Source organism: Lissotriton helveticus, chromosome 10, assembly GCF_964261635.1.
Source record: "Lissotriton helveticus chromosome 10, aLisHel1.1, whole genome shotgun sequence".
Taxonomy (NCBI): Eukaryota; Metazoa; Chordata; class Amphibia; order Caudata; family Salamandridae; genus Lissotriton; species Lissotriton helveticus.
In genome coordinates this window covers 1,072,214,149-1,072,241,779 of record NC_136071.1, presented here as the reverse complement: position 1 = coordinate 1,072,241,779, position 27,631 = coordinate 1,072,214,149, and the positions used below count along the sequence as shown (strand labels likewise).

The 27,631-nt window shown below is 42.8% G+C and overlaps 1 protein-coding gene across 1 annotated transcript in view; it reads left to right on the top strand.

Annotated features, from left to right (window-relative positions):
• The window catches only part of LOC144785611 (uncharacterized), a 111,461-nt gene that overhangs the window by 57,832 nt on the left and 25,998 nt on the right, over positions 1-27,631 (top strand). The window contains exon 3 of the mRNA XM_078664423.1: positions 13,379-13,483. Coding sequence (XP_078520549.1) covers positions 13,379-13,483 — 105 coding nt within the window. The remainder of the gene's footprint in view (positions 1-13,378; positions 13,484-27,631) is intronic.

Genomic DNA, 27,631 nt, shown 5'->3' with positions numbered 1-27,631 from the left:
TAGATAGGTGAACTCTTTAACTGATTCTAGCGGTCCATCCTTCATACAAAAGCCCCTCAGGTTTGCCTTGCTAGCGTTGAATGCCATTAGCTTTGTTTTGGACACATTGACCTCCAAGTCCCTCTGCCAACAAAAATCCTAATCGTATGACCAATCACTCAACAATACAGCCACTCACATAGCCACAGACACTTCCATACATCTACTGAAACACCCAGTTATTCAACTATACTGCCACTCACACACCCACTCACAAATAAAGCCTCTGAAAAGAGCCACACACTCACCCATACAACCACTCACACAGCCACTCACTCACCATTACAGCCAATCCCAGAGACACTCACTCTTCCATGCAGCCACTTACACACCAACTCAGTTAATGAAACACTCACTCAGTCACTCAATTGTCCATACAGTCAATTACACACACAGTCACTCCATCATACAGCTAACAAGACACCCACTCACTTACCCAAACATTAATTCAGACACCCATTCACTCACCCATATAGTCACTGACACACCCACCCACTCCACCACTCACACAACCACTCACTCAACCACCCATACAGCCATTGGCACACCCACTGACTCACCAATAAGGCCACTCATACTGCCACTAAGTCACCTGCACAGCAGCTCAGACACCCACTTATACACCCATACAGCCACTCACACACCCACACACCTGTACAGTCACTCAGACACCCACTCACACACATATATACACACAGTCGCATAACGACTCACATAACCTATGTTAAAAAAGAAATCACTCATCAGCAGTACACAAGTATACTAATTACCTTAGTATATACGTTTAACACACAAAAACATTCAGAAAAGACACACCCTCACTGGATGGTGTCATCAGTGATGTAATTTGAGATGTCATCAGTGATGTCATCAATGATGCCAATGACCATGTCATCAATGATGTAATATGTGAGGTCCGAAGTTCCAGCCAGCTACCGGCCAATTTCCTTGCTGCCAGTGTTGGCCAAAGTTGGGAAAAAGAACACCTTCCGCCAATTGAACACCTTTATAGAAACATCTAATGCCCTCCATCCGGCACAGTCCGGTTTTCGTGCTGCTAGCATCACTGAATCGGCTTTGGTGGAAATTTCAGAGGCCATCAGGGACTGTTTGGACGCAGGCGGTAGAGCGGCTCTAATATTATTGGACATCTCTGCCGCGTTCGACACGGTTCCCCATCAGCTTCTTCTTTCAAGTTTATCAGCTATTAGGGTCTCTGGTTTGGCTCTTGAGTGGCAGACTTCTTTTCTTTCTTTTCGGACTCAGCAGGTTTGGATGCCTCCATTTGAGTCATCGGCCAAGCTTCTTGCCACCGGGATGCCCCAGGGATCAACTTTGAGCCCATTATTGTTTGCCGTATATGTGACACCTCTGATCGTTTTGGCTGAACAGCTGGGCGCCAAAATAATAGCCTATGCCGATAACACACAGCTGTTGTTCACCTGGCCGGCTACGGACTTGGATGTCGCCCCTGCCCAGACTTATCTCTCCTCAGTTTTCACATGGTTAGCTGCCGCCCGGTTAAAATGCAATGAAGATAAAACCTAAATTCTTCTGTATGGGCAGTTTCCTTCAGATTTTAAAGAATCCCTGTGGCCCATGGACTCTCCATTTCCTAGTTCCATGGGTAACCCTGCAAAAAATCTCGGGGTGTGGTTTGGGGAGGACCTAAAATTTGAGGCCCATATTAAAAAACGAACCCGCAGGTGCTTCGCCACCCTTGTGGCTCTTCGGAAATGTTTGCCTCTTCTACCTAGAACGGCGAGAGAAACAGTGGCGAGAGCACTTATTCTCTCTCGCCTGGACTACGCCAACACCCTGTTCTGTGGCTCCACGGCATATCTGACTAATCGTCTTCAAATAATCCAAAATGCGATGGCCAGACTCCTTTTTAACATCTCAAGGAGGACTAGTGTCCGTCGCCACTTGCGGAGTCTACATTGGCTTCCGGTGCTCAACGGATTATCTTTAAGACCCTTACTCTCACCCACACAGCCATCTATGATCAAGGTCCCCTGTATTTGAGGAAACGCTTTTCTTTCTACCTTCCCAATCAGTCCTTGCGCTCTGCCACCCAATTTCGGTTGGCGGTTCCAAGATTCAAGCGTCCGGTGTGGGTGAACTATCCATTGCGGTTAAAGCAGCTGTGGCCTGGAATTCTCTACCTTTGAACCTTTGGGCTAATCAGAACTATTCGCTCTTTAAAAAAAGCACTTAAAACTCATCTGTTTAAAATGTCAGCTTAATTCTTTGTTTTCTTTTTTCTTAAGTAGCCTCTGCATCACACCCCAGCGGCAGGATACTCCAGTAGTAATTGAGCGCGCTATAAAATTTTATATAACATAACATAACATAAGCAGTGTATTTCAGGGGTGTAAGTTATTCTTAGCCCAGGTAACTATAACTGCTGAATTTTACTGGTTTTCTATGAGTGAAATCTAAGCCTAACATTAACGTTCCAGTAACTTTTGTTTTTTCAGTGACTATATGTATATACACATATATTTTTATTTGAGTTTATCCTTCGCAGATTTGCTAATAAACTGCCACATTGTTCCTCTAATCATCTGCTCCATCTGGATGGGGAATGTGAAATTCGGCTCCTGCACCATGCTCAAGGACAACCTATTTAAAACCGAATAAAATATAGTCTGTAAAGTTTGCAAACTTGGGAAGCCCGCAAACGACCCAGCCCAGACTTTAGCAATGCCGGACACTGAAAAAGTAATTATATCTCAAAATGCCCGATCAAATTTAGCAACAACTGCACTTTGCTAAAAAAATATTGGTCAACAGTGGAGCAAGACCTGAATGGAGCACACAGCAATGAAGAGGAGAAAAAGGGCCCTTTCAACCCCCTGCAGTCAGCTGCTCTAAAGCGATCCACACAGTGTCTGTGAGACACTGCTGTCTTGGGCCAGGACAGTCTGTGTCTACTGTACCAGGAGAAAGGTGCAAGAAGCTGCTCGGATCGGCCACGGTCAATAATACCTGCCAGAACAGGAATCTGGTGGGTTCCCATTCCATTCCAGCACTGGCCTAAACGCAATGTCGCAGTGTTACCTTTGATCATGAGTATCTCTTCATTATTATGCCCTAGAGATAAAGCAGAGGCGAGCAGGGACCGCTAGTTTGTGCTGAGTTACATTGCACAGAGTTAATTCTTGTATTAATTGCTGTTTGCGTATCAAAGCTCAGGAATTATTGTTTTAGCAAGTACATAAAGTATTAATCAATCAAACCAATCAATCAGGTACTTGTATAGCGCAAATACTCACCCGCAAAGGTCTCAAGGCGCTGTGGGTGGCGGGTCTGCGGTTCAATTGAAGAGTAATATCTTGAGGCTCTTCCTAAATTGAGGCAGTGACGGTGATTCCCTAAGGTGTAGAGGCAGGCTGTGCCAGGTCTTTGCAGTGAGGTAGGAGAAGGTTCTTCCTCCAGCCGAGGTCTTGCAGATCCATTTGATGGTGGCCAGGGCCAGTTGGGCAGAGAGGAGTGGTCATGTCTGGTGGGAGTGTAGAAGGAGAGGTGGTGGTTGAGTTATGCAGGCCCAGTGTCATGGAGGGCTTTGTAGGAGTGTGTGAGGAGCTTGAAGGTGATTCTTTTGTTGACTGGGATCCAATGGAGGTCTTTCAGGTGACAGGTGACATGGCTGTGGTGGGGGATCTTCATGATGAGTCTAGAAGAGAGGTTCTAAATGTTCTCTAGTTTCTTCAGGGGTTTTTGGGTGATGCCAGCATAGAGTGTGTTGCGGTAGTCAAAACAGCTGCTGACGAGCGCATGTGTGACCGTTTTTCTGGACTCAAAGGGGATCCACTTGAAGATCTCTTGAAGCAAGCGGAGCGTGTTGAAGCAAGAAGGACGATACGTCACAGATTTGGCGGTTCATGGAGAGTGAGGAGTCCAGGATAATGCTGAAGTTTTGCGCTTGTACCATGGGTGTTCCAAGCGCTGCGGGCCACCAGGAGTTGACCCTTTGAATGTCACTATTTCATTAGTGCTGAGATTTTAGAGCATAGCCAGAAGCACTCTAAATATGTGAAAATATCTAAACATGTCTGCAAGAAAAAGGTAAACTATGGAAACAATTATAAGAAATCATATTTTAAAGTTCCTTACATCTGTGCCAAAATATGTCTAAATACGGTAGTCAACACACGCTGTGATACATGATGTTGCACTCCATCTACAACATATTTCAAATGTTCAAATGTTGCAGCTGATGCTGTACTAAAGGGCAAATGTAGCACATCCATACTGACGTTGATAAAGGCAAGACTACAGAATCAAGTAATACCAATGACCCTGCATCTAACCTTTTGTAAAGTAATGGTAAGGTACTTTCCGACACATGCATGTTAACTACTCCTGTGATGGTAATCAGTTACCATTGTCTTTCACAGTATAATTTTATAAGTTCTCCAGATCAGCCCAAAGTGATTACAAGTGCCAAGCCTGGGATTAGAATACACATGTCCAACTTCTAAAATTAGACTTTTTCCCAGAATACCACATCTCTTCTCCATGTGGCATTGCCTTGGGGGATGAAAATATGTATAACCAAGAAAGATCACAGTGCAGCACCACCAGGCTTTGGATAAAATACATCACTAATTCCACTCTAGTCATAAGTTACAAATATATTTTTCCAGACAAATTTTATGGCTGAGGTGGGAGAGAATGCTTTCAAAATTAAGATTTATAATCACTGAGAGATGAGATGCCTGCACCAGGACCACAAACGGCGAGGCCCACTTTTTTCTCCTTCATGTTCCTGCCTTTGACTAATGTGGTCTACGGTCATCAAACATCAGCACATCTGATATTAGCATATGTTAGTTCAGGTGGTTTGAACAGAAATGAGAGGAAAACTAGTTTAATAAAGTGCACAACATGTGTGTGGGGGAATTGATAGGTATAGTGGAGGTTATTCTTCCAAGGAAGAGATGAGGGCCATCATGCATCTGACCATGCTTCTGAGCTTACTCCCACTTGTTGTAATAATACCAATTCTATCAAACAGAAGAGAGAATTCCAAACAATGCAAACTCGTAAAAAAAAAATTCCAGTTCACCCTGCATCCAAAAAGGACATTGCCAATGGACAAAGTGAAACCTCGCTCTTAGTAGAGAGTTAATTTATAAGGAATCCTAGCAACAGAACAAGCTTTGTGAAATTAGGCTAACACCTAAACCAAATGTATGGGTTAAAAATCATAGTTCTTCTTGACCATACCAAATGCATGTTAAATTTGGAAGGATAATAATACAACAATGTCACTGACCGATAGAGCATCAGAGCCCATTTTAAAGCCCATTAGAGCATGTGAATGACAGATTGCAAAACTTCAAATAGAAAGGTAGATATACTTTTTAGTTAACCCTCTGTATGCAAAGCCAGTTAAATGTCCATTTATCTACGTTTAGGGAAAATAGATATTTGTGCATTATTTATACAGCATAAGGTGTAAAGAGCTTTAATATAAGAGTTACCATCTGAAATATTTGACATTTATAACGGTAGCTCTCTTCCTCAACAGTGTAGCAAGCTTCCAAGTCATATACTTTAAGGCAAATACAATTTATTGTAGGGCCACAGAGCTTGTGGTTGCCCTTTTATTGAACACCAAATGAGCCATCATAATTGTTCTCTTCAGGAGACTTAATTGACCAAGTTCTATTTTCTGTCTGCCACTTTTGGCTTATTCAGCAAAGAGAAATTTAGATAACACCTGTATGTTTCACATCAATAGATTGAGCGTTCTTTGACAGTGGAATAGGAGGCATAATCAAAGACAAATGCTTGTAATCCATTTATATTACTCTGCTACATGTAGAATTATGCAGTAAAGTGGGTGACCAGGAACTGCCGTAACAGAGATTGTTCATTAAAGTTCTATTCAAAATTAACAGTGGATGGTACAGTAAAAAATTGCTCTTCCTCTTAATGGGTTGCCTCCTGTAGGGCAGGTTGCTTACATCCTGGATGTGCAGGTTATCATAATACTAATCCAGGATTGTAATGCCAGGTGGTGGGATGATGCTGTACCAAATGGGCAAAGATTTTCCATACTGCACTTAACTAAACATTATAATAGGATTGTTACAACTACAGTGTGCCTTCTTTAACAACTAATCATCCATTTCTTACTGTATAGACTATACATTTCCATGGTCTAAAATGGATGGGCAACAATATAAGGCCATTAGTGTTTCTGATGAAACTTCCTTCGAATACATGGACCAGGTTGTCTGTGGAATAGGACACTCATAGTCAATAGAAGAAAGCAAAATGGGTTCACCCATCACTATAGCTCTCTATGTCTGCCCCCGATGGCTCCCTCCTATTTGCCTCGCTCTAATGTGCTAATGCGGTATGTATTAGGACATTAATACCAGGCCTATTCACTTCAGTTATTCTTTTTATTGTTTGGCTTGACAGTGTAGCTATAGCCAGACAATTCTGCAAGCATCGGTAGAGAGGGGCTTTGACTCAGCTCACATGTTGGAAGCCAGGAGTACATGTTTTGATTGGGCAGACGTTCTGTCTTCCACAAAAAAGTGCTTGCCCTCCACACAGCTGTGTGATGATTTTGTTAATTTATCTAGCTGCCCAAGCTTGAACTTTCACGGGTAAACACATGGCATTGTAATGTTGTTAACGTTTCTTAGATGACTAAATCATTTACGGTGTTTGCCTTTCTCTAGAAGCAGCACTGATGGGAGGAGGGTAGACATGCGGAATGTATAGGATTTCATAGGTTAGTGAGTTTGTGTGAGTTTTATTGCAATTGGGTAGGGAGAAGGCAAAAATGTGCTTGGGGATAGATGATTTGATGTATGAGTGCAAAGATGAGTGACAGTGTACATGTATGATGGAGGCCCTGTTAAATGCCTAAACAGATTAATAAGCCAAGACCCATTGGCTTTGCCAATGAATGTTGGTTAAGAACAGGTGTTGCACCCCATTGGGGCTGACATGAAGTTCAGCCATAGCAAAACTTCTTCTATGACCCCCCACCTGCAATAAATGAAGTGCTTAGTTTTTAATAGCTAGTATCCTGACAATAAATGTGCACGTTTCATGATACAATAGCAGTGCAGCTTCTAAGAACTCTATTGTTTGCGGAACACTTGAACAAAAGATAAGTGGCCCAATATTACAGTATGGTTCATGAGACTGAGGAATGACTTAACTCAACCCCACTGAATGAAAAGTCAGTTCTTTGTTTAGTATAACAGGAGCCTCACTCCTTTTGGTTCCCCCTTTTTAGCTGATGTTAGTACCACATCTTTCTATAAATTATTACAAGGCACTAATTTGACTGTAAATTAGAATTTTAAGCTTTATTGATTGGTTAACAAATCATTTACATTTTAAAATATAGCTAAATCGAACAATAAAATGACAGTAATAAATGTTAAAAACGGTGGATTTAAAATTACTTAAAATTCGGTGGACCATTATGGGCTAATAATATTCTACTGGAAGTCTGTGCTCTGGCTTTCTGATGTTCTGGACTCCGATTTGATTATTGAGTCTTTTAACTCCACCGCCATACTACGATGGGGAGGGTTTAGATGTGGATATGGCTTCCAGTTGTTTTGACGCTTTATGGATGAATTTCGTAAGCCCAATATTTAGCTTGGTGTTGTCAGGGTTAAGAGCGGCCATTATTGCTTGGCGGCAAGATCAAACTCCCAACATGATACAATGTCCTCGAAGCAATGACTGTCTGGCAATGAGCAATGCAGGGCATACACAGACGATGTGTTCCATTGTTTCAGAATGGTAACCACACAACCTGCAGTCGGTCTGCTACCTGGCCGGCGCCTTTCGGGAAGGTTCTTCAGAAAGGGTCGGTCACCCATCTTATTTCCCCAATAAAGTGCGTATGTGCTTGATGGGTAGAGTGGCTGAGCACCTACTTTGAAATTGGAGATTACTGCCCAAGCGTGTTTCCTCTTTGACAGTGCTGCCCTGTCTGAGTGAAAGGACCACAATCTGACAGTTTTTTTCATGGCAGTCTTTAACACTGTGTGGGGGAGGTTTGTTTCCCAGAGGTCTTTTACTCCTAGTAACTGTAAACTGCAGTCCAGAGGTTGCCGATGCTTGTGGCTGGTCTGGTTTTTCTGTGTTTCCTGCCATAGTCGGGCCTCCAAGGAACCCTCCTGGCACGGCGCAGTCTATGACATAGTTTAATAAATGTGCCTGCCTCCACTCTATGGTGGTCTTGTAGTCCCAGTTCAAGTCTCACTTGGGCTGGCGAGGCAGATCTTGACAACCGAAATGCTCTTTTAAAAATGTTGGTTGTTAGTTTGTTAATTAGTACATTGGTTGTGCCCTTAGTGATCTCGTGCCCATACGTCAAGGAGTTAATTTGAATGTGTTTGTAGCTACTACAGCTCTACTGTTGCATCACCCATTCAGCACTACACCTCAGTCCTCGCATCTACGTGAAAAACAATGATTCATCTTACGAGGTGAGAGAAACAGAGGCAAATCCAACCTCCTTCTCAAGGTCACAATAACAAAAATATAAGTCATTAACCCGACATTTTCCCGTAAAGCTCCACGAATATGAAATCAAATATTAGGAACATCGGAGACTCAACCTTAATCTGTGGGGACGGTGAAAGGACCTAAAAATGCACTTCTTTGGAACGGACTTAGCAGTTTATGACACTTTTACTGTTTGTGGACTTTTAGGATATACTATTACGATGCACTGGGGCACATTTACAAGGGGACTGTGCCACAGGAATGTCACTTTTACCGACTTTCCTGTGGTGCAATGCCCTGCCTCACATTTACAATGCACCGCTTTCTAAATATGGTACCCTTTCACACAGTTTTCTGCATGAAGGGGGCATGCAATGGGTGTTGCTGTGGGCGTTCCACTATAACATGCATTGCTTTTTGACACTGCCCCAGATTTACATGGATGTGTAAATCTGAGACAGTGTCAAAAACGAATGCCGGCACATAAAAAAATCATGCCCTGCAACGTGGACACCCTTGCATTAGGGTGGCGCTGCACAATTTGCTGTAGGTCCAATTTGCTCCACCATTTCCTTGTAAATATGCCCCACTGTTCCATGTACATGTGAGGAGCTTCATTGTCCATGTGTTTAATCTGCTCTACACAAATATCTTTGTTAAATAAATAATTAGATCAATTTTAAGAGTCAAGTCAACTCATAAAGCATTGCTTATCTACATTTCAGTCTATCCACATTTGCCTGAAAAGTAGAATGAGTGAAGGGAGAAAAAATAGAGTGTGTTGTTCACCTAAACTGCAACTTTCAAACCTGTGCAAAAAATCTGTGAGGAATCGTGCTCTGGTGGGTATGTAGCTTGCCTTAGAACACTGGAGCTTGGGCCCAGATTTACCAACACTTTGCTCAAGGTTTGCATCCCAAGCCTTCATAGAGTGATGAATCGGTTACAGCCTCACTGCCATTAACCGTGAAAACTTTAAGACCGGTGGGGGGATTGCGATTATTGCTAAAGCACATCTCAAAACTAGTCTTACGAAAATTTCCAATCTGGGCCCTATTGAAGCCGCCCATTTCACTATTATGGATCCTGCTGGTACCATCTGCGCAGGCATATTAGTCTATAACCCCCCGAATGTGACCGCTTCCTCCCTTACTACCTTGCTGCATACTATCGCTGACTTCTCTCTCAAACATCCCCACTTTACAGTTCTAGGCGATTTTAATATCCATATTGATAAGCCCTCCTGTACACTGGCCTCCTCTCTGCTTGAAACCCTTCAAGGACTCACCCTGCCCCAATTAGTGATAGGCCCAACCCATTTAGCAGGCCATACACTTGACCTTATTTTCTCAAATCTCCCCTCCCTCTCCACTTTCCCCCCTACCCCTCTGACGTGGACCGATCATTTTCTTATCCCTTTTTCTTTTTCTGTTCCCTCTCACCCCTCCCCTAGCCCTCTCATGCCAGCTAAAGGACGTAAATGGACCAAAATTACCTGCGACTCTATGGTAGATCTTTTTCATTTTCACCTCAATCCGCAATATGACCTTAATTCTGAAACGGTGAGACTTAACACATCGCTCTCTGAGGCGCTTGACTTGGTCTCCCCCATGGCTCCTGTCACTTCCCACAGATCCCGTCCCTCTGCTCCCTGGTTCTCTCCACTGTTGCGAGAGGAGAAGAGTAGGTGTAAGCAGCTAGAACGCAAATGGAGACTGAACTACAACCCCTCAGCCAAATTAGCCTACAAATCGGCCCTGAATAAATTCCACAAACTCAAACGCGCCTCAATGAAAGCCCACTTTTCCAATCTTATTCAGCAGGCACAGAACTCCTCAAAAACTCTTTTTTCTATTGTAAAAGATTTTGTACATCCCCCTGCTTCTAAAACCCTTTTCACTCCCACTCAAGATCTCTGCAACGGATTATCTGACTTCTTTCAAGAGAAGATAATCAAACTGTCTTCCTCCTTTGCAGTGTCTACATCTGATCATGCTGATGATCACCTTGGCCCCCCCCACTGTTCTTTTGACTCTTTTAGTGAGCTGACTTCAGACCTTGCGTTAGCCTTACTACGCAATGTCAAGTCCGGCTCCCCCCTGGACCCAGTCCCGGCCAAAGTTATGGGCACGCTTGCCCCAATCCTACTGAATCCTTACCTTTCCATCTGGAATGCCTCCCTGTCAGGCGGCCAATTCCCCTCAGTTTGGAAGCAGGCTAGGCTTGTCCCTTTATTGAAGAAACCTGGTGCCGACCCTTCACTTTTTTGTAATTACCGACCTATTTCACTTTTGCCAAAACCTGCCAAGATTTTGGAGAAAGTGGTACAAAAACAAATGGCACTTTACTTAGAGTCGAACCAGTTGCTACACGATTCTCAGTCCGGCTTTAGGACCGGATATAGCACTGAGACTGCGCTGATTGAGGTCTCTGAAATCATCAGGGAATCAGTGGATAGGGGCGAGGAGGCCATGTTGGTCCTCCTCGACCTATCCGCTGCTTTTGATACTGTCTCCCACAAAATACTTATCACCCGCCTACAACAGCTGGGGATTGGTGGGACAGTGCTTGCCTGGATCACTTCTTTTCTTACCAGTCGCCTCCAAAGGGTCACCATGCACCCTTTTGAATCTGAAGACAAACCCCTCTTGTGCGGAGTTCCCCAGGGCTCCGCCCTAAGCCCTCTATTGTTTAACGCTTATGTGGCCCCCCTAGCCAAGGTAATTGAGTCTTGGGGTGTCAGGGTGGTCTCGTATGCTGATGATACTCAGCTTATCTTTTCCTTTCGAGACCATTCTGACTCCCTTTTCGCTAACTTTAGGAAGTGCCTTGGCAACATCTGCTCCTGGATGTCTACCAATCATCTTGCCCTGAACACCGATAAAACGGAGGTCCTTTTCTTCAGCAAAAAATCCCCCCCCCCATCTATCTTATGGTGGCCTACTATCTTGAACCCTCCCCCTACGCCAGTACAGGCAGCCCGTAATTTGGGCTACATTTTTGATAATGCCCTGTCTGGTAAAGCTCAAGTTAATAAAGTGGTCGGAGCTTGTTTTTCCAAACTACGCATGATAAAGAAAATCCTCCCTTTTCTCCCTCAATCAGCACGTAAAACTGTGGTCCATGCTCTCATTACCTCCCACTTGGACTACGCCAACAGTCTTTACTCAGGTGCCCCACTGTTCCTGGTTGACCGCCTGCAAATTGTGCAAAATGCAGCCGCTCGGCTCATTGGCAATATTCCTGCCCGCACCTCAGTCAGAGCCTTTCGAGAAAAACTTCATTGGCTTCCAATATTACGACGCATTGAATTCAAGATTTTGACTTTGACATTCCGGGCTATCCATGGTACTGGCCCGTCATATCTGAAAAAGCGTCTTAAAATCTCGGTATCAGCCAAACATCTTAGATCTAACAACCTGCGCCTGTTGATAGTGCCCAGATTTAAGCTCTCTCGGACTGGCGGCAGATCTTTTACCATCACTGCCGCCAAGCTCTGGAACAGCCTCCCTCTTGACCTCAGGTTCTGCGAAGCTGAGCCTGTTTTTCGCCGTAAACTCAAGACTTGGCTGTTCACTAAGCAGTAGGACCTGGCTGGGTGGGTCAGAACCCTATATGAGATCTGTCTCTGTTTTCTGCCCTGGGGACAATTCAGTAATCTTAGCGCCGGGACACTTCCTTCGGAGGTAGCTGTGCGCTCTACAAGCTTCAAAATAAATAAATAAATAAATAAATATGTCGAGCACAAAGCCTGTTTTGCACTGAAAGGTAGCCTTAAAGTAATCAAACCCCATAAGTAAGGCAAAGTAGCACTATGCACTAATTAGAACTACTTTGCATGAAGGGGAGTACCAAAAGTGGTACTTGGGCATTCCCTTGCAACCACTCATATTTCTTTATGCAAAACCCAAGCCTATCTACTAAAAAAGTAGACTGGTTTTTGCACCACAAATGTATCCCCTCTTGAGGCAAACGTAAACCTGGAGCAAGATTTTTTCTCCAAACCTTTCCAACTTTGCATGTGTGCTGCAAACTTGGAAGAGTTTTAAAGTATGTCTAAGCATAGTATTTTGTACTGAAAGGGTATCCTTCGAGTACAAAACTAACCTAGACATCACACATACACCCATGCACAATGGTGCAACTATGCTGGTATGGTGCCAGTAAGCTAAAGCGTGCCGCCTCAGAGGAGAGCGAATCAGTGTTGTGTCTTACTGAATAGTGTGCTGTTCTGATCTCTTCCTTTCACGCAATGCAGTGCTTCAATGTTGGTTGCCACACTGTGTTGCAGGAAAAAGAGTAAATTTGGCCAAGGGTTCTAATCCCCCACTAGAACAAGGTAATGAGCAATTTTGTGCAAACTACTGCTTTTCCTCTGCCTCAAAGTGTAATTCCGTAAGGCAAGGTTAACATTCATAAAGTAATGTATTAATTAAATGTACATGATACTGTGTAGTCGAGTTCCAAGAGAGTCGGCCTCACTGCCACCACATCCTAGATTTTATGACCATTTTACCATGTACAGTACTTTGTTTGAGATGCTTGTTTTATTAAAATTGTTATCTGCAAAGAGCTTGTCTACATTAAATATGATTGAACATGTCTGCCACTTAACTAGGTTGCTTTTTTTGCCCATGTGGTTGCAAAAAATAATAATTCATCAGTCAGCTGTTTCAGCTATCAATAAATAAATGTGCTGCACTCATTTCCACCTAAGTATTTGCTCTGACTGCTAAAACAATAATGCCTACATCTGTAACAGTTCACGCTAACTACCTGATGACAAATACATGACAAGTTCGTCCGGCAATGCTAAGCACGTGCCTCCCTTTTACAGTGAGCTGTGAAGGCGGCTGTCAGAACGGCGGGGAATGCATCTCTGTCAACGGCGTGGTGAAGTGCATCTGTGCCTCCGGGTGGACTGGATCAAGATGCCAAGAAGGTGAGGAAAACTGCTTACATTTCATTCGCACCTGCAGAAAGTCAAATGTTGGCCATTTCTGAGTGTAAATACAACCAGATGGTCCTCGTTTACATCTTTAGTTCACTGGACCTGCACTATTTTAACAAAAGGAGAGGCAAACGCTCATTAAATGGACACGTTAACTTACTTTCTTTTAGGTCCCCATTAAAAGTTGGTCAGACTTTGGTTCGGAGACACCGGGTGGGTTGAAACTTAAATTCCGGCCGGTATTTCTACACCAAAGTCCAGCCATTATGACTTTTTCCACCAGAAGTTACCTCGTGTTTTGCCGGGCAATTTTTCCGAATTTTGGTGACAAGCTGCTGGCACTTTCTGCCTGTTGTGAGCGGACGGAAATTGCTAGCACGAATGCCGGTGAGATGAAGCAGTAGCGGTCCAGTGGAGCCTATGCCTGTCTGGGGTAGCATTCTCTGTTCCCTTGGACTGCTGAACGGGGTGGCCGGTGGCCAGGCAGTGCTATTATCTATGCCTGGGCGGAGTTCGCGGAGTTCCGCTAGTTCCACTTTGCGGAACTCTGCGAAGTGACCAAAATGCCTGGGCGGAGTTCGCGGAGTTCCGCTAGTTCCACTTTGCGGAACTCTGCGAAGTGACCAAAAAAGCTCTGCCATTCTATGAGGAGTTCTGCAAGCGGCGGAGTCCGCTTGGTCACGCCTGTTCGCATTGATTTTCAGCGCTTGATATGTGTTCTGTGCAGGGGTATAACACAAGCCTCTGTATCCCTGCGGTGTGGGGGGGCCCCCGAGCTGCAGGGGGCCCCCTCAGCACAGTGTTCAGGCCTGAGCGCTCTGGATTAAATCCGAAGCAGGGGCCCCTTTGTGTACATTGCAGGGGGGCCCTTAAACTTTAGTTACGCCACTGGTTCGGAGCTGGAAAATCAACACGAACTTCACCATGCGCAGTGCAAGTGGGCGCTACTTCTTTTCTGATGCTCGAGTAAATCTTTTACTCGAGCAGCAACTTTATCAATGCAAATAGAAAGTTTCTCAACATGAGCGGTAGCCGGTACCTGCGGCAGCCCGCAATGAAAAATCCGACCATTCGCGTTGAGAAATCTCACTGGGAGGTGAATTTTTCTCACTCACCAACTTGACTTTGCTGAGCGCGAGCAAGGAAAAATCTCGCTGGAAGGTGGATTTTCCACGCTTGCCCTCGCCAACTTGACATTGGGGAGCATGAGCGAGGGAAAAAACTTTGCTTCGCTACACGAAGCAGAGCTGTTCAGAACTCCACATGCTCTGGGGTGTGTGGAGTGCAAAAACTCAGCAAACTCAGCGAGCGGAGCGGAGTTCACTGCCGGGGCTTACTATTATCCAGAGATCCTGCCACGCAGCATTAATGACAGGCCTTATGTCTCCATGCCAGGAATTACCTGGTGTGGTTTTCACTTTCAGATCGAATAATTCCGGGCCCCAAAACATTCAGAATGAGCATTATGGATCCAGGTGAAATACCTCAATTCTTAAGGAGAGCCTATGAACCATCATCTTGGTTTGTTAAAGAACTTTTACAAACAGGAATCACAGTTTGCATAGACCACCTATGCGTAAATCCTAAACCCCTTCCCCCAAAAAGTTTAAGAACATAAGTGAGTTTTTATTCACAAAGTATGCGGTGTGCAAAGTCGCAGGCCTTCTAAACGTGAAAGCTTAATTTGCAATGAACAAATAGTACTTGGGGAATCCTAATCATTTTTCATCTAACACACAGCATTTTGTGGCTCATTACAAATTGCAGAGAGGAAGAAGCCTGGTCCCTCGATGTAATTTTCTGCATGCCAGCATTTATTTTTAAAAATATTCCGCCCCTTGGGCCACCGGCTGCCTTCAAAATGATGCCACTCTGGAAATGCACATAAAGAGATGGAGGTACCCACGTCCAACCCTAGATTTACTGCTATTCACACAGTCTCAAAATTCCATCCCCCTCATAAATAAAAATGAGTCACAAAGTTTTGCAAGGAGTTTAAAATGTTTATTTGCTAATGCAAGTTGCAAACTGGTCTGTGTGCAAAAAAAAACAAAAAACTGAGGGGGAGCTTTACTAAGATTTAAGCCTTGTTTGCATCACAAAAATGATGCAAATCGGTGCAAAATCTGTTTTTCCTATTTATTTTCATCTACTTAGTGCCAAGGCAGCCTACCATGGGTGTTGCAAGGGCGTTCCCATGCAACCACCCAAAATTTCCGACGGCAAAACCTATTTACTAAATAAAATAGGCAGGGTTTAGCTAAAAAAAACTGCACTCTTTCGAAGTAGGTGCAGGGAAGGAGAAATGCTTTCATTTCTCTTTCCTTTTCTGACTTTGTATTAGTGCTGCACTTTACAGCACACATACAAAGAGGGAAACGGGTTAACGTTAGTTTAAGCCTGATATTTTGTACTAGAGGGCTATCCTTCCAGTAAAAAAACGATTTTAGACTCACGCAAAGGTGTTTCCATGGGGCACGGCAGATGATTTTAGCACCGGCGGTAGGAAAGTGGAGGAGAATGCAATATTTCTGTAAATATGGTGCTCTCGTCCTCTCTCCTTTTCACGCAGCTCAGAATTTGTGGCTGTTGCACTGCGCTGCCTGAATAAGTGTTAAATCTGGCCATGATTCATTTTCGCACTGCCCTTTGTACATTGAGCTCCTCAAACAGGAATATCTATTTGCAGGCCGCAGTCTACTAATATTCAATTTATGGGGTAAATATTGGTTGTAGATATAAATGGATGTTTATTCCTTTGCTTTATGAGCTCTTAGGGAATGTTGTAATGCAAGTGTCTGCCGTAAGATGCACCGCAGCATTACAAAGGAAGTACAGCCATAATCCCAAATACAGAAAAGCCTCAAGCAATTCTTCATTACGGGTTTAGACAGAGAATTTCAGGAAGCAGCTGCTCACACCACTAAACCCCACAGAACCCCTTCTTTGTCAATGTGGATCTGGAGCTCAGAATAAACGATGTCAGTGTAATTCATAAGATTTAAAACAAAATCCTTTCCTGGCCCCCATCCAAATGTCCTGGAGCGTTCCCATAGCAGCCACAATGTTTTCTCCAGGATCCGGAAGCTCAGAGCATTTATCACTCTAGGGGTATCAAACTCCATATTTAATGTCCCTGTCTTTGGAGTTTAGAGATCTTCCTGTGGAAGCACTTTACTTTTAGTAAACACCTTCCAGTTGAGAACTAGAAAGGAAACATTATATCACAAAATACAGTATATAGTGGTACATTTTACGTGGAGCAGATTTCTATTTCACTTCAACACTGTCACAATTTAGCTTTACGAATGAGAAAGCGGAATACGCCAATTTTAACAGTTTAATGCTAACTGACAATTTTGGTTTTACTTTTAGGACTTTTTATTATTGTTATGCACTTCATCTAGTAGTAAGATAGTTTTTTTTATGTTTTTTTTTTTTTTTTATGTTTTTTTTATTTTTTAATGCTGATGTAGGGGCAATGCCCACCAGGGAAGAAATTCAATTGAAGAGAGTTGAATTGATATCTCTGATTATCTCATAAAACATCTTCAAGCTATAAACTACCTGCAAGATCATCTTTCATTCAAATAGTTAGTAATTGGCCTTCTGCCAACATCAACCAAGCTCTAGGCCCTCACTGAAGTAGTATTCACTCGGTTGACTACTTTAAACTCCTTTACATTTCCCTAACTTTTTAGTAGTGTGGGCCGGTAAGATTTATCTTTCAGTAGTGTATGGAATTCGGTCAATTACTAATTTTGGTTTGTTTTATGCAGTGGTGGATTTTGGTATTATTTTATTAGCATGCTTCTGGATTCGGCTTTTACTATCGAATAATCTGACTTCAATTACATGAATCTTTGAGCATGCCAATTGAAGCGCTTATGTAAAAACTCTGGAGGTTTTCAACAAAATAATTCTTCTTTACTAACTGCAGCAGTGGTGGAATGATGGCATCCACTCCTGGGTAGTTCCTGAAATTCCCATCTATCTTTTACTAACATTGGCAATCAGTAAATACTCTAGAGAGAATTGAGGCTTAATTAGTCTTCTTGTGGGCAGTGAAGAGAGGAAGTCCCCACTGATTCTTACAACTGCATGTATTCTTCCTGTTATGAGCCTGAAGCTGTCGTGGATATTCTGGGATATCAATCACCTGTACTCCACAAAAAAGCAATATAACAGAATTTAAAGACATACTCCCTAACAATAAATGGCAAATTTGAAACCCAAAGTACTAGAAAAATATATATGAATTTAATCTGATAAAAATAATATCGTTATTTTTCGAAAATATATGCATTCATATAAATATCACATACATACACATCATAAAAAAGAAAAAGGAAGATTTTCCTAAAACCCTAAAACAAATCAATCTGGCTTTAAGCATATACACATCTACTGCTTAGATCACTGAGCATCCATGCATTTTAATGATCATTTATTTATTTATTATTACAATTTGTAAAGCGCATACGTATGCCCTTAGGCGTCTTGGCGCTAAAATTACAGTTGGGATCTCTAAGGGTGGGCGCATGTTGCTAAAAGGACTCATTACTGGTTAAACAACCACGTCTTCAGCAGTTTCCTAAACTGGAGAAGAGATTGACTCGATCTAATTATTAGCGGAAGCGAGTTCCAGAGTCTGGCTGCCGTCACCGTAAAGCGTTTGTCTCCCCAGGTAACCGTCCTGGTGCGGGGTACTGCAAGTTGGTGCAGTGACATTGATCTGAGTTGTCTTGACGGACAATAAGTGACAAGTTGTTCTCGGAGAAACTTTGGCCCTTGGTTATGGATAGCCTTGAAGGTCAGACAGAGTGATTTGAATTTAATCCGGTTGTTAATTGTTAGCCAGTGGTAATTTCTAATAGTGTAACTGATTGATTTAAATTTGGGGGTCCTGGATAATACTCTTGCTGCCGCATTTTGAATCATTTGTAGTTTGGAGAATACCCGGCTTTGTGCATTGGCAAATAAGCCGTTACAATAATCTAAAGAAGAGAGCACAAGAGTGCTCACCACTGTTTTACCAGCGCTTTCCGAGAGAAATGGGATGATTTTTCGTATAAGCCTGAGTTTGTGATGAGCATTTGCAGCAGTTTGGTTAGCGTGTGCCACAAAATTGAGTTTCTCATCAAAGACTATTCCCAGATTTCTGACCCTTGCTGCTGGCACTGGTAAGGCTCCCAAGGATGAAGGCCACCACATTGCTGACCATTGTGGGGAGATCTTCCCGAAGATAACTACCAGTGAATGTCCAGTGTTTGGTAGATTATGTCTCAATACTTTAACGACATGTTTAGGTGGGATTGAATCCTGTGAGATTGAGTGTCTGTTGGGGACAGGTGATTGAACTGTTTCAATATACACTAAGGCAAGCATTTATACATTTAATTCCTCCACTACCTCACTATTCCCATAGAGCAGACACCAGCAATAATTACCCTTCATTACAGCAGCGAGCAGGTTCTGGGAAGAACATTTGTTGAGCTTATTAGATATCAATTTATTCATGGATGCACTATCATGCAAGTACGACCATGCTGATGTTTCTCTTCTGTTTTAAGCCTTGGGCATAGGACTACCAAGGCACCAAACAAATTGCTTGGATTACCATCCCTGTGCTGTACAAGCAAACCCCAAAAAAGGAGTTCCTTCACTGTTACAGCACATGTCTATGGGAAAGCTATGTCCTATTCCATGGCAGGGCCTGAAACCTGGGGAGTTGGAGCACAGGATTTGCTAGCAGTACTTAGTTAATAGATGCTATTAGTGTCCACTGCTGTTCTTCCTCCTTAAAGAGTTATGTGAAATATGGTGGTGAATAGCATCTACCAAACCCCAGCTGGAAGGGCTGACCATTGGTGGGGACAGCGGTCAGGAGATTACTTCTGATTTCAAATACATTTGTTTCAGACTCCTCTTGCAATTGAGGGCTGAGAGTTGAGGCAATACTTTGGCAAAGGCTGGGTTTAGCCTCTATTTGCCCTGATCTAAATTCGCCCCACGCCCTTAAGAATGAACACATGTGTGAGCTTCATGATGTTGGGCTGATACTAACCCTAGGCGAAGCACTACGCTATGCTCGCGGAGTTTGCGAAGTTTTTGCAACTTCGCACTACGCGAGCGGCACGTAGCACAGTGCGAACATGCGTAGTGCAGCATAGCGTAGTGCAGCGCTCATTTTTTGCTTGTTCGCGGTCCTGAACGTCATGTTCGCGACCGCGAGCAAGCAAAATGACATCTCGGCAAGATTCTCAACGCGACGAGGTCAGGTTTCTCATTGTGAGTGGTTGCGCATGCTCGCGACCGCTCTCAATGAGAAAATACCTGTTCGCGTTGAGAAAGCTCCGCTCGAGTAATAATCTACTCGAGCAGCAGAAAACTACAGCTCGTACTGTGCAAGATGCCGTTTTCAATGCTTGCACAGTGCCGGATGCTTGTCCGCACTGTGCAATCATTGAAAACGCATCTTGCACAGTGCGAACATGCTACTACGCAGCTCGCGTAGTGCTACGTGAAGTTCGCGTAGTGCGAAGTGCACTTCGCGTTGCTTCGCGTAGCGCTACTTCGCGAACTACGCCCACCCCTAGCTGATACGAGGAGAACATCTCTAATGAATAATTTTTTGTACTCATCCTTGGCATTTTATAATGATAATGATGACTGTATGGAAATGGAGCAAACAAGGGCCGAGATTGGCGAGGTGCCTATACAACAGCTAAAAAGACGTTCATTGTTTTAGCAAAGAAAGATCACAGTAGGTCCACGTAGTGCAGTTGAGTTTCTAGATTAGTAAATTTCATGCATGTCTGAATGTTATCTGTCACTGGTTTATTTTTGGGAAATTATTAAATAAATTAACCTTTTTGCCCTTTGAACGTCTTTATATTATACTCTTATGATGTATATATTCCTCAACACCTTTACATGGACTCAATGTGAGGTATGCACAATGCTGTTTCAGATTACAGCTTGGTTAACGTTGAGTTTTACAATTTGTTAACGGTTTTGTTTAAAGGTTTAATTTTACTCCCTTTAAGGATGGCCAAATTATAGGACTTTGCACAATTTGTCAATTTGTGCTTTCGCATAATTGAGACAATTATTAGAAATGACATGTAATTACACAAATGTAACTCCAACATTTAGTGCTATATCTTGGAGTGAGATACGTTCTTTCATCAATAGTTAATGCAAAGAGACATTTTGGACAACAACAAAAATGCTCAAACAACCACAGGTGCTGTGGAAAACAGCCATTCGCGTTCTGGTTGTACACCTTACTATTGTGATCTTGCGATATCATTTTGCCACGAACAGTAGCATAATTGTGCGATATGGTGAAATGGTGAAATTACTTGAATTTTGCCAAGCAAGTTTAATGGGAAATTCCCAAAATAATGCAATAAAGCCTGTATAATTTAAATTTCACCTGGACCTATTGACATTTCCATTAACAGTATTGAGTATGTAACATGAATGACATAGCTATGATGAGTGTGGGACGGATGTTAAAGCGGCTGACTGTAGTACTTGACATAGGTTCAGGGTATTCTTGTTCTCTGCTAGCTACGCTTGTGGTTTATGGTCTCGTTTCTACAATCATAAGTTGAAGTCTTCCTTTTAATGAATTTTCTTGGACACAGGTTGCAGCTGGATTCTCTATTTTATGATTACTTTTGTAGTTATATTGGGGCATCTCACTGAGAACAAAGTCTAAATGATCATTAAATCATGTTTCCAGGGGATCCATTTCTATTGTCTACTTCACTGTCAGCTATGGCCAGACAATTATGTGAGTGCCGCCAGAAGTGGGGCTTTGGTTCTGCCCACAAGTTTGGGAGTCAGGAGTACATGTTTTGATTGGGAAGAAGTTGTGGGCTTCCACAAAAAAGTGCTTGCCCTGCGCACAGCTGTGGTCATTTTGTTTATTTATTCAGTTGCCCAAGCTTTAACTTTTAAGGGCACACACATGCTGGTGTAATGCTATTAGTATGTCTTAGATAACTAGATAATGTATCTTGTTTCTCTCATTCAGTAGCACAGATTGGAGGAGGACAGCCATTAGCGTAAAATGATTTTTAGGTCTGGCTTGACAGTGCATTCATAAGCCAGATCTATTGGCATTGCCAATGCTTATTAGCAATTAGATTGTGGGTATCAAGTGAGTGCTTATGGTCCTAAATGAAACGTACTGAACAACCATTTATTAATTGTTATCAGGCAGTGCCCTTGATAGGGTTGTTTTCAAGGTCAGTTTTCTTGTGGGATCATCCTGATTAGTCTCTTGTGGATGGGTAGGTTCATATAGTCTCAACAATTGGTGGGAAATGGTGGTACAATGTGCAGCAAAGCTCCCTTGAACTGGAATATATTCGTTGCACAATGGAAGTCAGTCTTCAGTTGTGTCACGTCGAACATATTCAAACGTCAGCAGAGTATTGTGAATGCTATATTGACATTTTTTGTATTTATCACAATATACTTTCAAAACGAATTCCAAGTATGCATTATGCATTCATTGCATTTCATGAATGATTGTATTGATGTTTTCAAATCAATACAAATGTGGTAACGCAATTTGGTAAGTGTATTTCATTGTTTCAGGAGAAGCAACTGTCATGTTCTGATTATAAAACATTTTGCATTTTCAACTTGGTCAAGGCTGTAGAATAAGGGAAGTAAAAGTACAAAATAATGAACAGTGAATTGGTTACTTTAAAGGATCTGCAAGTTTAGCTAGCCATCGTCAGATTCCTAGTACAATTAGATATTTGTGTTTTAGCCTTGACGAAGGCTAGTTGTGTCAATTAGTATTCCTGAGTGTTACAAATTGGCTTACATGTTGATTTGGGTTTGAGCCCTGGTCAAGCAACAATCCCAAACCATAGTCAGGGTACGATACAAGCAAACCACAAATTAACCTATGCTTAACCTCCTGGTAGTGTGGCACAGAGCTCCCAAGCTTAACCTAGATGCAATGTGTAAATTATTTTTGCAAACAGTAAAAAAGTGAAAACACCACATAAAAAGACTCTGCAAGAGGTTAGAAGAAATATAGCTGTAAGAATAAACTGCGATATAGGACCTCAAAGCATAAAGCCCCAACCAGGGATAGTTGATCATTCTGGACCAGGTCAAAATCATAAGATCAGGCCGACTGCAATGACGTGCTGGTCAGATACAATTCCAGATTAGTCCCATTGAATTTTTACTTTCTCAGGTTTTGGGCCAAGAGTCTCACTCGTGTTCGAGAGGGTCATGGAAAGGAAGGAGAGCGTTGTTGGTGGGACACGAGGAGCAGGTCGGGCATCGTGGATGGGCGGGCTGGAGTCTTGCGTTGGAGGTTCTCAGTGATAATCGATGCTTGCTGTGCAACGTGGCGGGCTGGAGCAGCTTGCGCTGATTTTCGGTGCAAGCGGCGCAGTAACGCTGCAAATGGGCCTATTCACAAATAGCCCAACAGCTTCAATTGAGGGCCCACTGAGCCACAACAAGGGTCCAGGACCTGAAAGGATCCATTTGTGGGCCAGGAACTAACTGAAGACAGGCCCATGAGCTTTTTGGGAGTCATGTATGTCCAGGAGACACAGATCACAAAGCCAACAGAGTAGTCCTTTGAGTCACTCTGGGGTCCTAGGTTCAAGATAGAGTTGCAGGTTCAGTTCTTCTTCCCCAGGCAAGAGGGCAGCAGGCACCAGATCATCATAGCAGGGCAGGGTTCCTTCACAGTAGCAGTCCAGCAGAGTGTCAATCCTTGTAGCAGCACAGCAGTCCTTCTTCCTGGAAGAGTATCAACAGATCCAGAAGTGTACTGAAGAGTTGATCTCTGATGTTCTTCTTTTATATACAGTTATGCCTTTGAAGTGAGGAGAAGCTTCTAGAGGCATGCCTTTGAAATGCATAGATGCCCTGCATTCTGGGCCCTGGCTCCAGACAGACTAAAGGGGTATGCAGCGCTTTGTGTGCGACAGGACAAAGCCTATTCAGGTGCAAGAGAGGTTGGGCCCAGCTCCTCCCTCCCTTTCTGCCAGTGATGTTCCATCCAGTCACACCTACACTGCCATACTGTGTGGTTTTCTAGGATGAATACAGAAAGCCCTAACGTGAAGTACACCCAGTCATGTGACCAGAGACAGACTGCAGGCACCAAATGGCTTAGATAAGAAAATGCAAACTTTCTAAAAGTGGCATTTTCAAAATTGTAATTTAAAATCCCACTTCACCATAAGTTAGGAATGTAAATGAGGATTCCAGAGACACCAAACAACAACCAGTTATTGCTTCCCATTTGAAATTGTAATAAGGTGACTTCAATTTTATCCTAGGATAGATAAACCTTGCAGAAGTGTAAAACTAATGTAAGGGTATTTCATTACCAGGACATGTCAAACTTAAAAGTACATGTCTAACTTGTTAAATATACTGCACCCTGCATTTTTCCTGATCTCTGCGCACATGAGACTTGTAATTGGAAATGTTTACAATGTTGTCAAACACTACATGGCTATAAACTGTACTCCCTGTGGAAAACTTAATAAACAGTTGTTTAAAAAATATACATATACTGCACCCTGACCTTGGGGAAGGTTTGGGCCTGGCAAAAGGTTTACTTTGCCAGGTCAAAGTGGCAGTCTCAACTGCACACACAGGCTCGGCAATGGCAGGCCTGAGACATGATTAAAGGGCTACCTAAGTGGGTGGCTCAATCAGTGCTGCAGGACCACGAGTGGCATTAAATTTACAGGCCCTGGGCACACGTAGTGCTACTTTACTAGGAACTTACAAGTAAATTAAATATGCCAATATGATATACGGTAATTCCACCATGTTTAGAGTAGAGAGCACAAGCACTTTGGCACTGGACTTGTTAACAGGGGTAAATTGGACAGAGTCCTGTGGCCAACAAAAACAAATTTGGCAAAAAGTAGGAGGAGGAAGGCACCCGCAGCAAGGGCCAGGTCCAACACTGGGTAAGTATCATATGGATGATGGCTCCTCTGTCTTGATCATTTTCTAGGCCATCAGATCTTTGATTTTTGAGTGATTCATTACATCTCTCTCTTCCCAATCAGTGATGGCTAATAAACATTTGGACAGGATGGTGAAAGGTGTGTGTCCTTGTTCTCTTATTATTCCTTGAGTCCTGTCCAGATTATCAGGGTTGCTTATGACATTCCTATTGGTGAATGGACACGTATGGTTGATGTTGGGAGGAAGGCTTGTCTCCTTTAAGGAGTTTCTTTTGGAATGAACCACACTTTTAGTTATTAGGTGTCATTCTATGTCTCAACATGCCAGTGTATGCGTCTGCCTGTCTTCTATTCTTGGAGGGAGTTTACCAATGCCACTTGAGGATTTGTTTGGTTTATATTCTGGGAGCCACTACTTGCAGATGTTTGGAGGTTTGCTTGAGGTGGGTATTGATTAGCCCTAATATATTCTGAGTACCCTTCATACTTTATTATTATGATATGTTTTCCTCTAATAGAAACTTGATGGCTGAAGTTTTATCATAGTAAACTGTATTAGTTTTAGGGTCATGGAAAAGGTCTTAATATCTGCATGCAAAACTGATTTGCGTACACAACAATGCTCCCCATTTATGAATGCGATGTGGATAAAGCAAAGCCATTTCATGGTAAATCACTTTCCATGAAATACAATATGAAGGACTTAAGCTAAAAGCAAAAACCTTTGAGCTGGGAATTCTGTGAGCCAAGGGAACAGCTGTAAATCTGTTTAGTTTGCAGACTTCCACTTATGAATCCGGAGATTCATGACTTTGTGACCTGGGCCGAAATGCTTTCAAATTTCCATCATTTTCAAACCTTCTGCATGCAAACATTGTACAATGGGGAGAATATTCCCATGTGGGCTTTGGAAACTTGACAGGCGTGTACGCGTACAGCATCTATCAGTGTTAAATTTTAAAACTCAAAAAGAGTTTACAGGTATCTTGGATAGTACTGTGAATCTGCATATTGATGCACTGCACAGGCATATGTGTGCACAACAGAAGATTACACATTCTTTATTTTCTAGCATGCAAATATATTGGTTTATGTTATTTGTGGTAGTAATCAGAGCATAAGGCTTCTTTAAAATGTACGTCCATCAGTTCAAATCATTTTGTACTGAAATCAGGTTGATGTCAAATATATTCATGATTGTTAAGGTTATAGGGGTTATATGTCTGTTAAATCAGTCTGTGTATGCTCTGATCTCTTTGCTTATGTGCCCTGGTTGTTTAGCTTGCCCTTCATTACGTGTTTCCTTTCTTATTATCTTTGTGTATTATTTCATCATGGATTGAAGTTCCAGACTTTTCTTAGCTGAAGACACAGTCATTTGAAAATGATTCATTAAATGTTACTCCGCTTTGCCTAATCCCTGTGAATACATTCAAAACTTTTTTATGAAGCCTCTCATTTGGAGTGCAGTGAAATGGCCATTGATGTTTCTTTCCCCTCGGATATTGGATAGTCAAGCGAAGCCAGGTATCACCACATAAAGATAGGATTAAAGTTGTGCATATCAGATTCCATACTGCGAAATTCCTAAAGCCATTGTCGAATAAAAAGCACAATATACAATACTACATCCTACAGTAAAGTGGGCAAAAGTACCTTAACATTTGATGAGATGTATTCAACCTGCCCATTACTAGCATTAGGCCTATTTCTACAGAGGAAGTACCAAGGTACCTCAATGACATGGTGACCTTCCCTCAGAATATAAAATTCAACAAAAGGAGGGAGGGAGAGGAAGAAGTGGATTCAATCTCCCCATACAATTCGTTTAAACAAAATAGAATCCACTCAGAGGGTGGTAGTGATCCCTAAAGTGATGGGGAGCACACAGTGTTGTTTGAATACCCCTCACACACCAACAGGCCCCTTGGTGTCATGCTTCATCATCGGGGCCTTCGCATCCCTCTACGGGATGCGGCGTGCTGCGACTCACGGATACGTAGGAGCACTGATAGTGAACTATGTGTTTCTGTGTGTGAGAGGGAGAGTGAGTAGTGAGGTGAGAAAGGTGGAGGTTAAAAAATACCTGGCTCGTAGGAAAAAATATTTATTATGTCCTCGGCTGGTATTGTTAAAAGGGGTGCAAGACGAGGTTGTCAGTTATACGTATTAGGGTATATCAACCTCAAAAAGTGCGTTGACATGTTTCGGAGTACAGCGACTCCTTCTTCAGGACGAGGATATGCACGACTATCCTCACCTTACTCACATGGGATTTGTATGTCAAAGTGTATTCTACAAAAAAACACTAGGTGAAATGTACCTATAAGTCTTATGGTATGGACAGGCTCTGTTGCGCCCAATTGGCGTTGAAGATATAGAACTTATGGACCAAGGTTATCTGACCTCTTGAGCCTTAGGGTGGTATTGGGGGTTCCTTCCTCACTGCTCAATATAGCAACGGTTACTGCACGACCTAGAAGGCTGCCATCCCCTCAACGCGGCTCCGACGATATTCCCTCAGAATAGACTTAATCTGACATCAGACACTCTGCTCACAAAACACCATGTCTCAACACAGTTAGCTCCAGAAGGTACCACCTTCTTCAAAGACCATCTCAGGCTTTAACCAACTTCTTCATTTTAAGTGCAAGTCACTACTCTCAGATTATTAGCCCCATCTGACTACCTGACACTCACCAGCCATCACTCACACACTTTCTCAGCTATCATTATTAGACTGACACTGTACCCAACTCAATGTATCTTTCTTCAGAGAAAGCCACCACCACCAACACACAGAGACCGGTCACTCCAAGTCAGAGCTTCAATGGCCATGAAAGACAAAGGTGGTTCAAAATGCTACCATGACCGGCATATTACCAGCTTGAAACAAAGCCTAATGCTGCCGCTTATAGCCTTGTGATCAGCATTTTGGATACTTCCGCCCTCAATTATGCACATAAATGCGCACTCACATGCACTAACGCAAACACACACCCTCTAGCTAAAATTTTGCTCTCACTATCTCTGTTGCTTTGTAGCTAAGTACAGGCTGTTAGTCCCCATATTTTCACACAATGGTTATTAGGATGAGACTCTTTGTACCCTGCAATTGCTAACTCAGTTGAATAAGAGTCCAATAAAATGGGTAGCT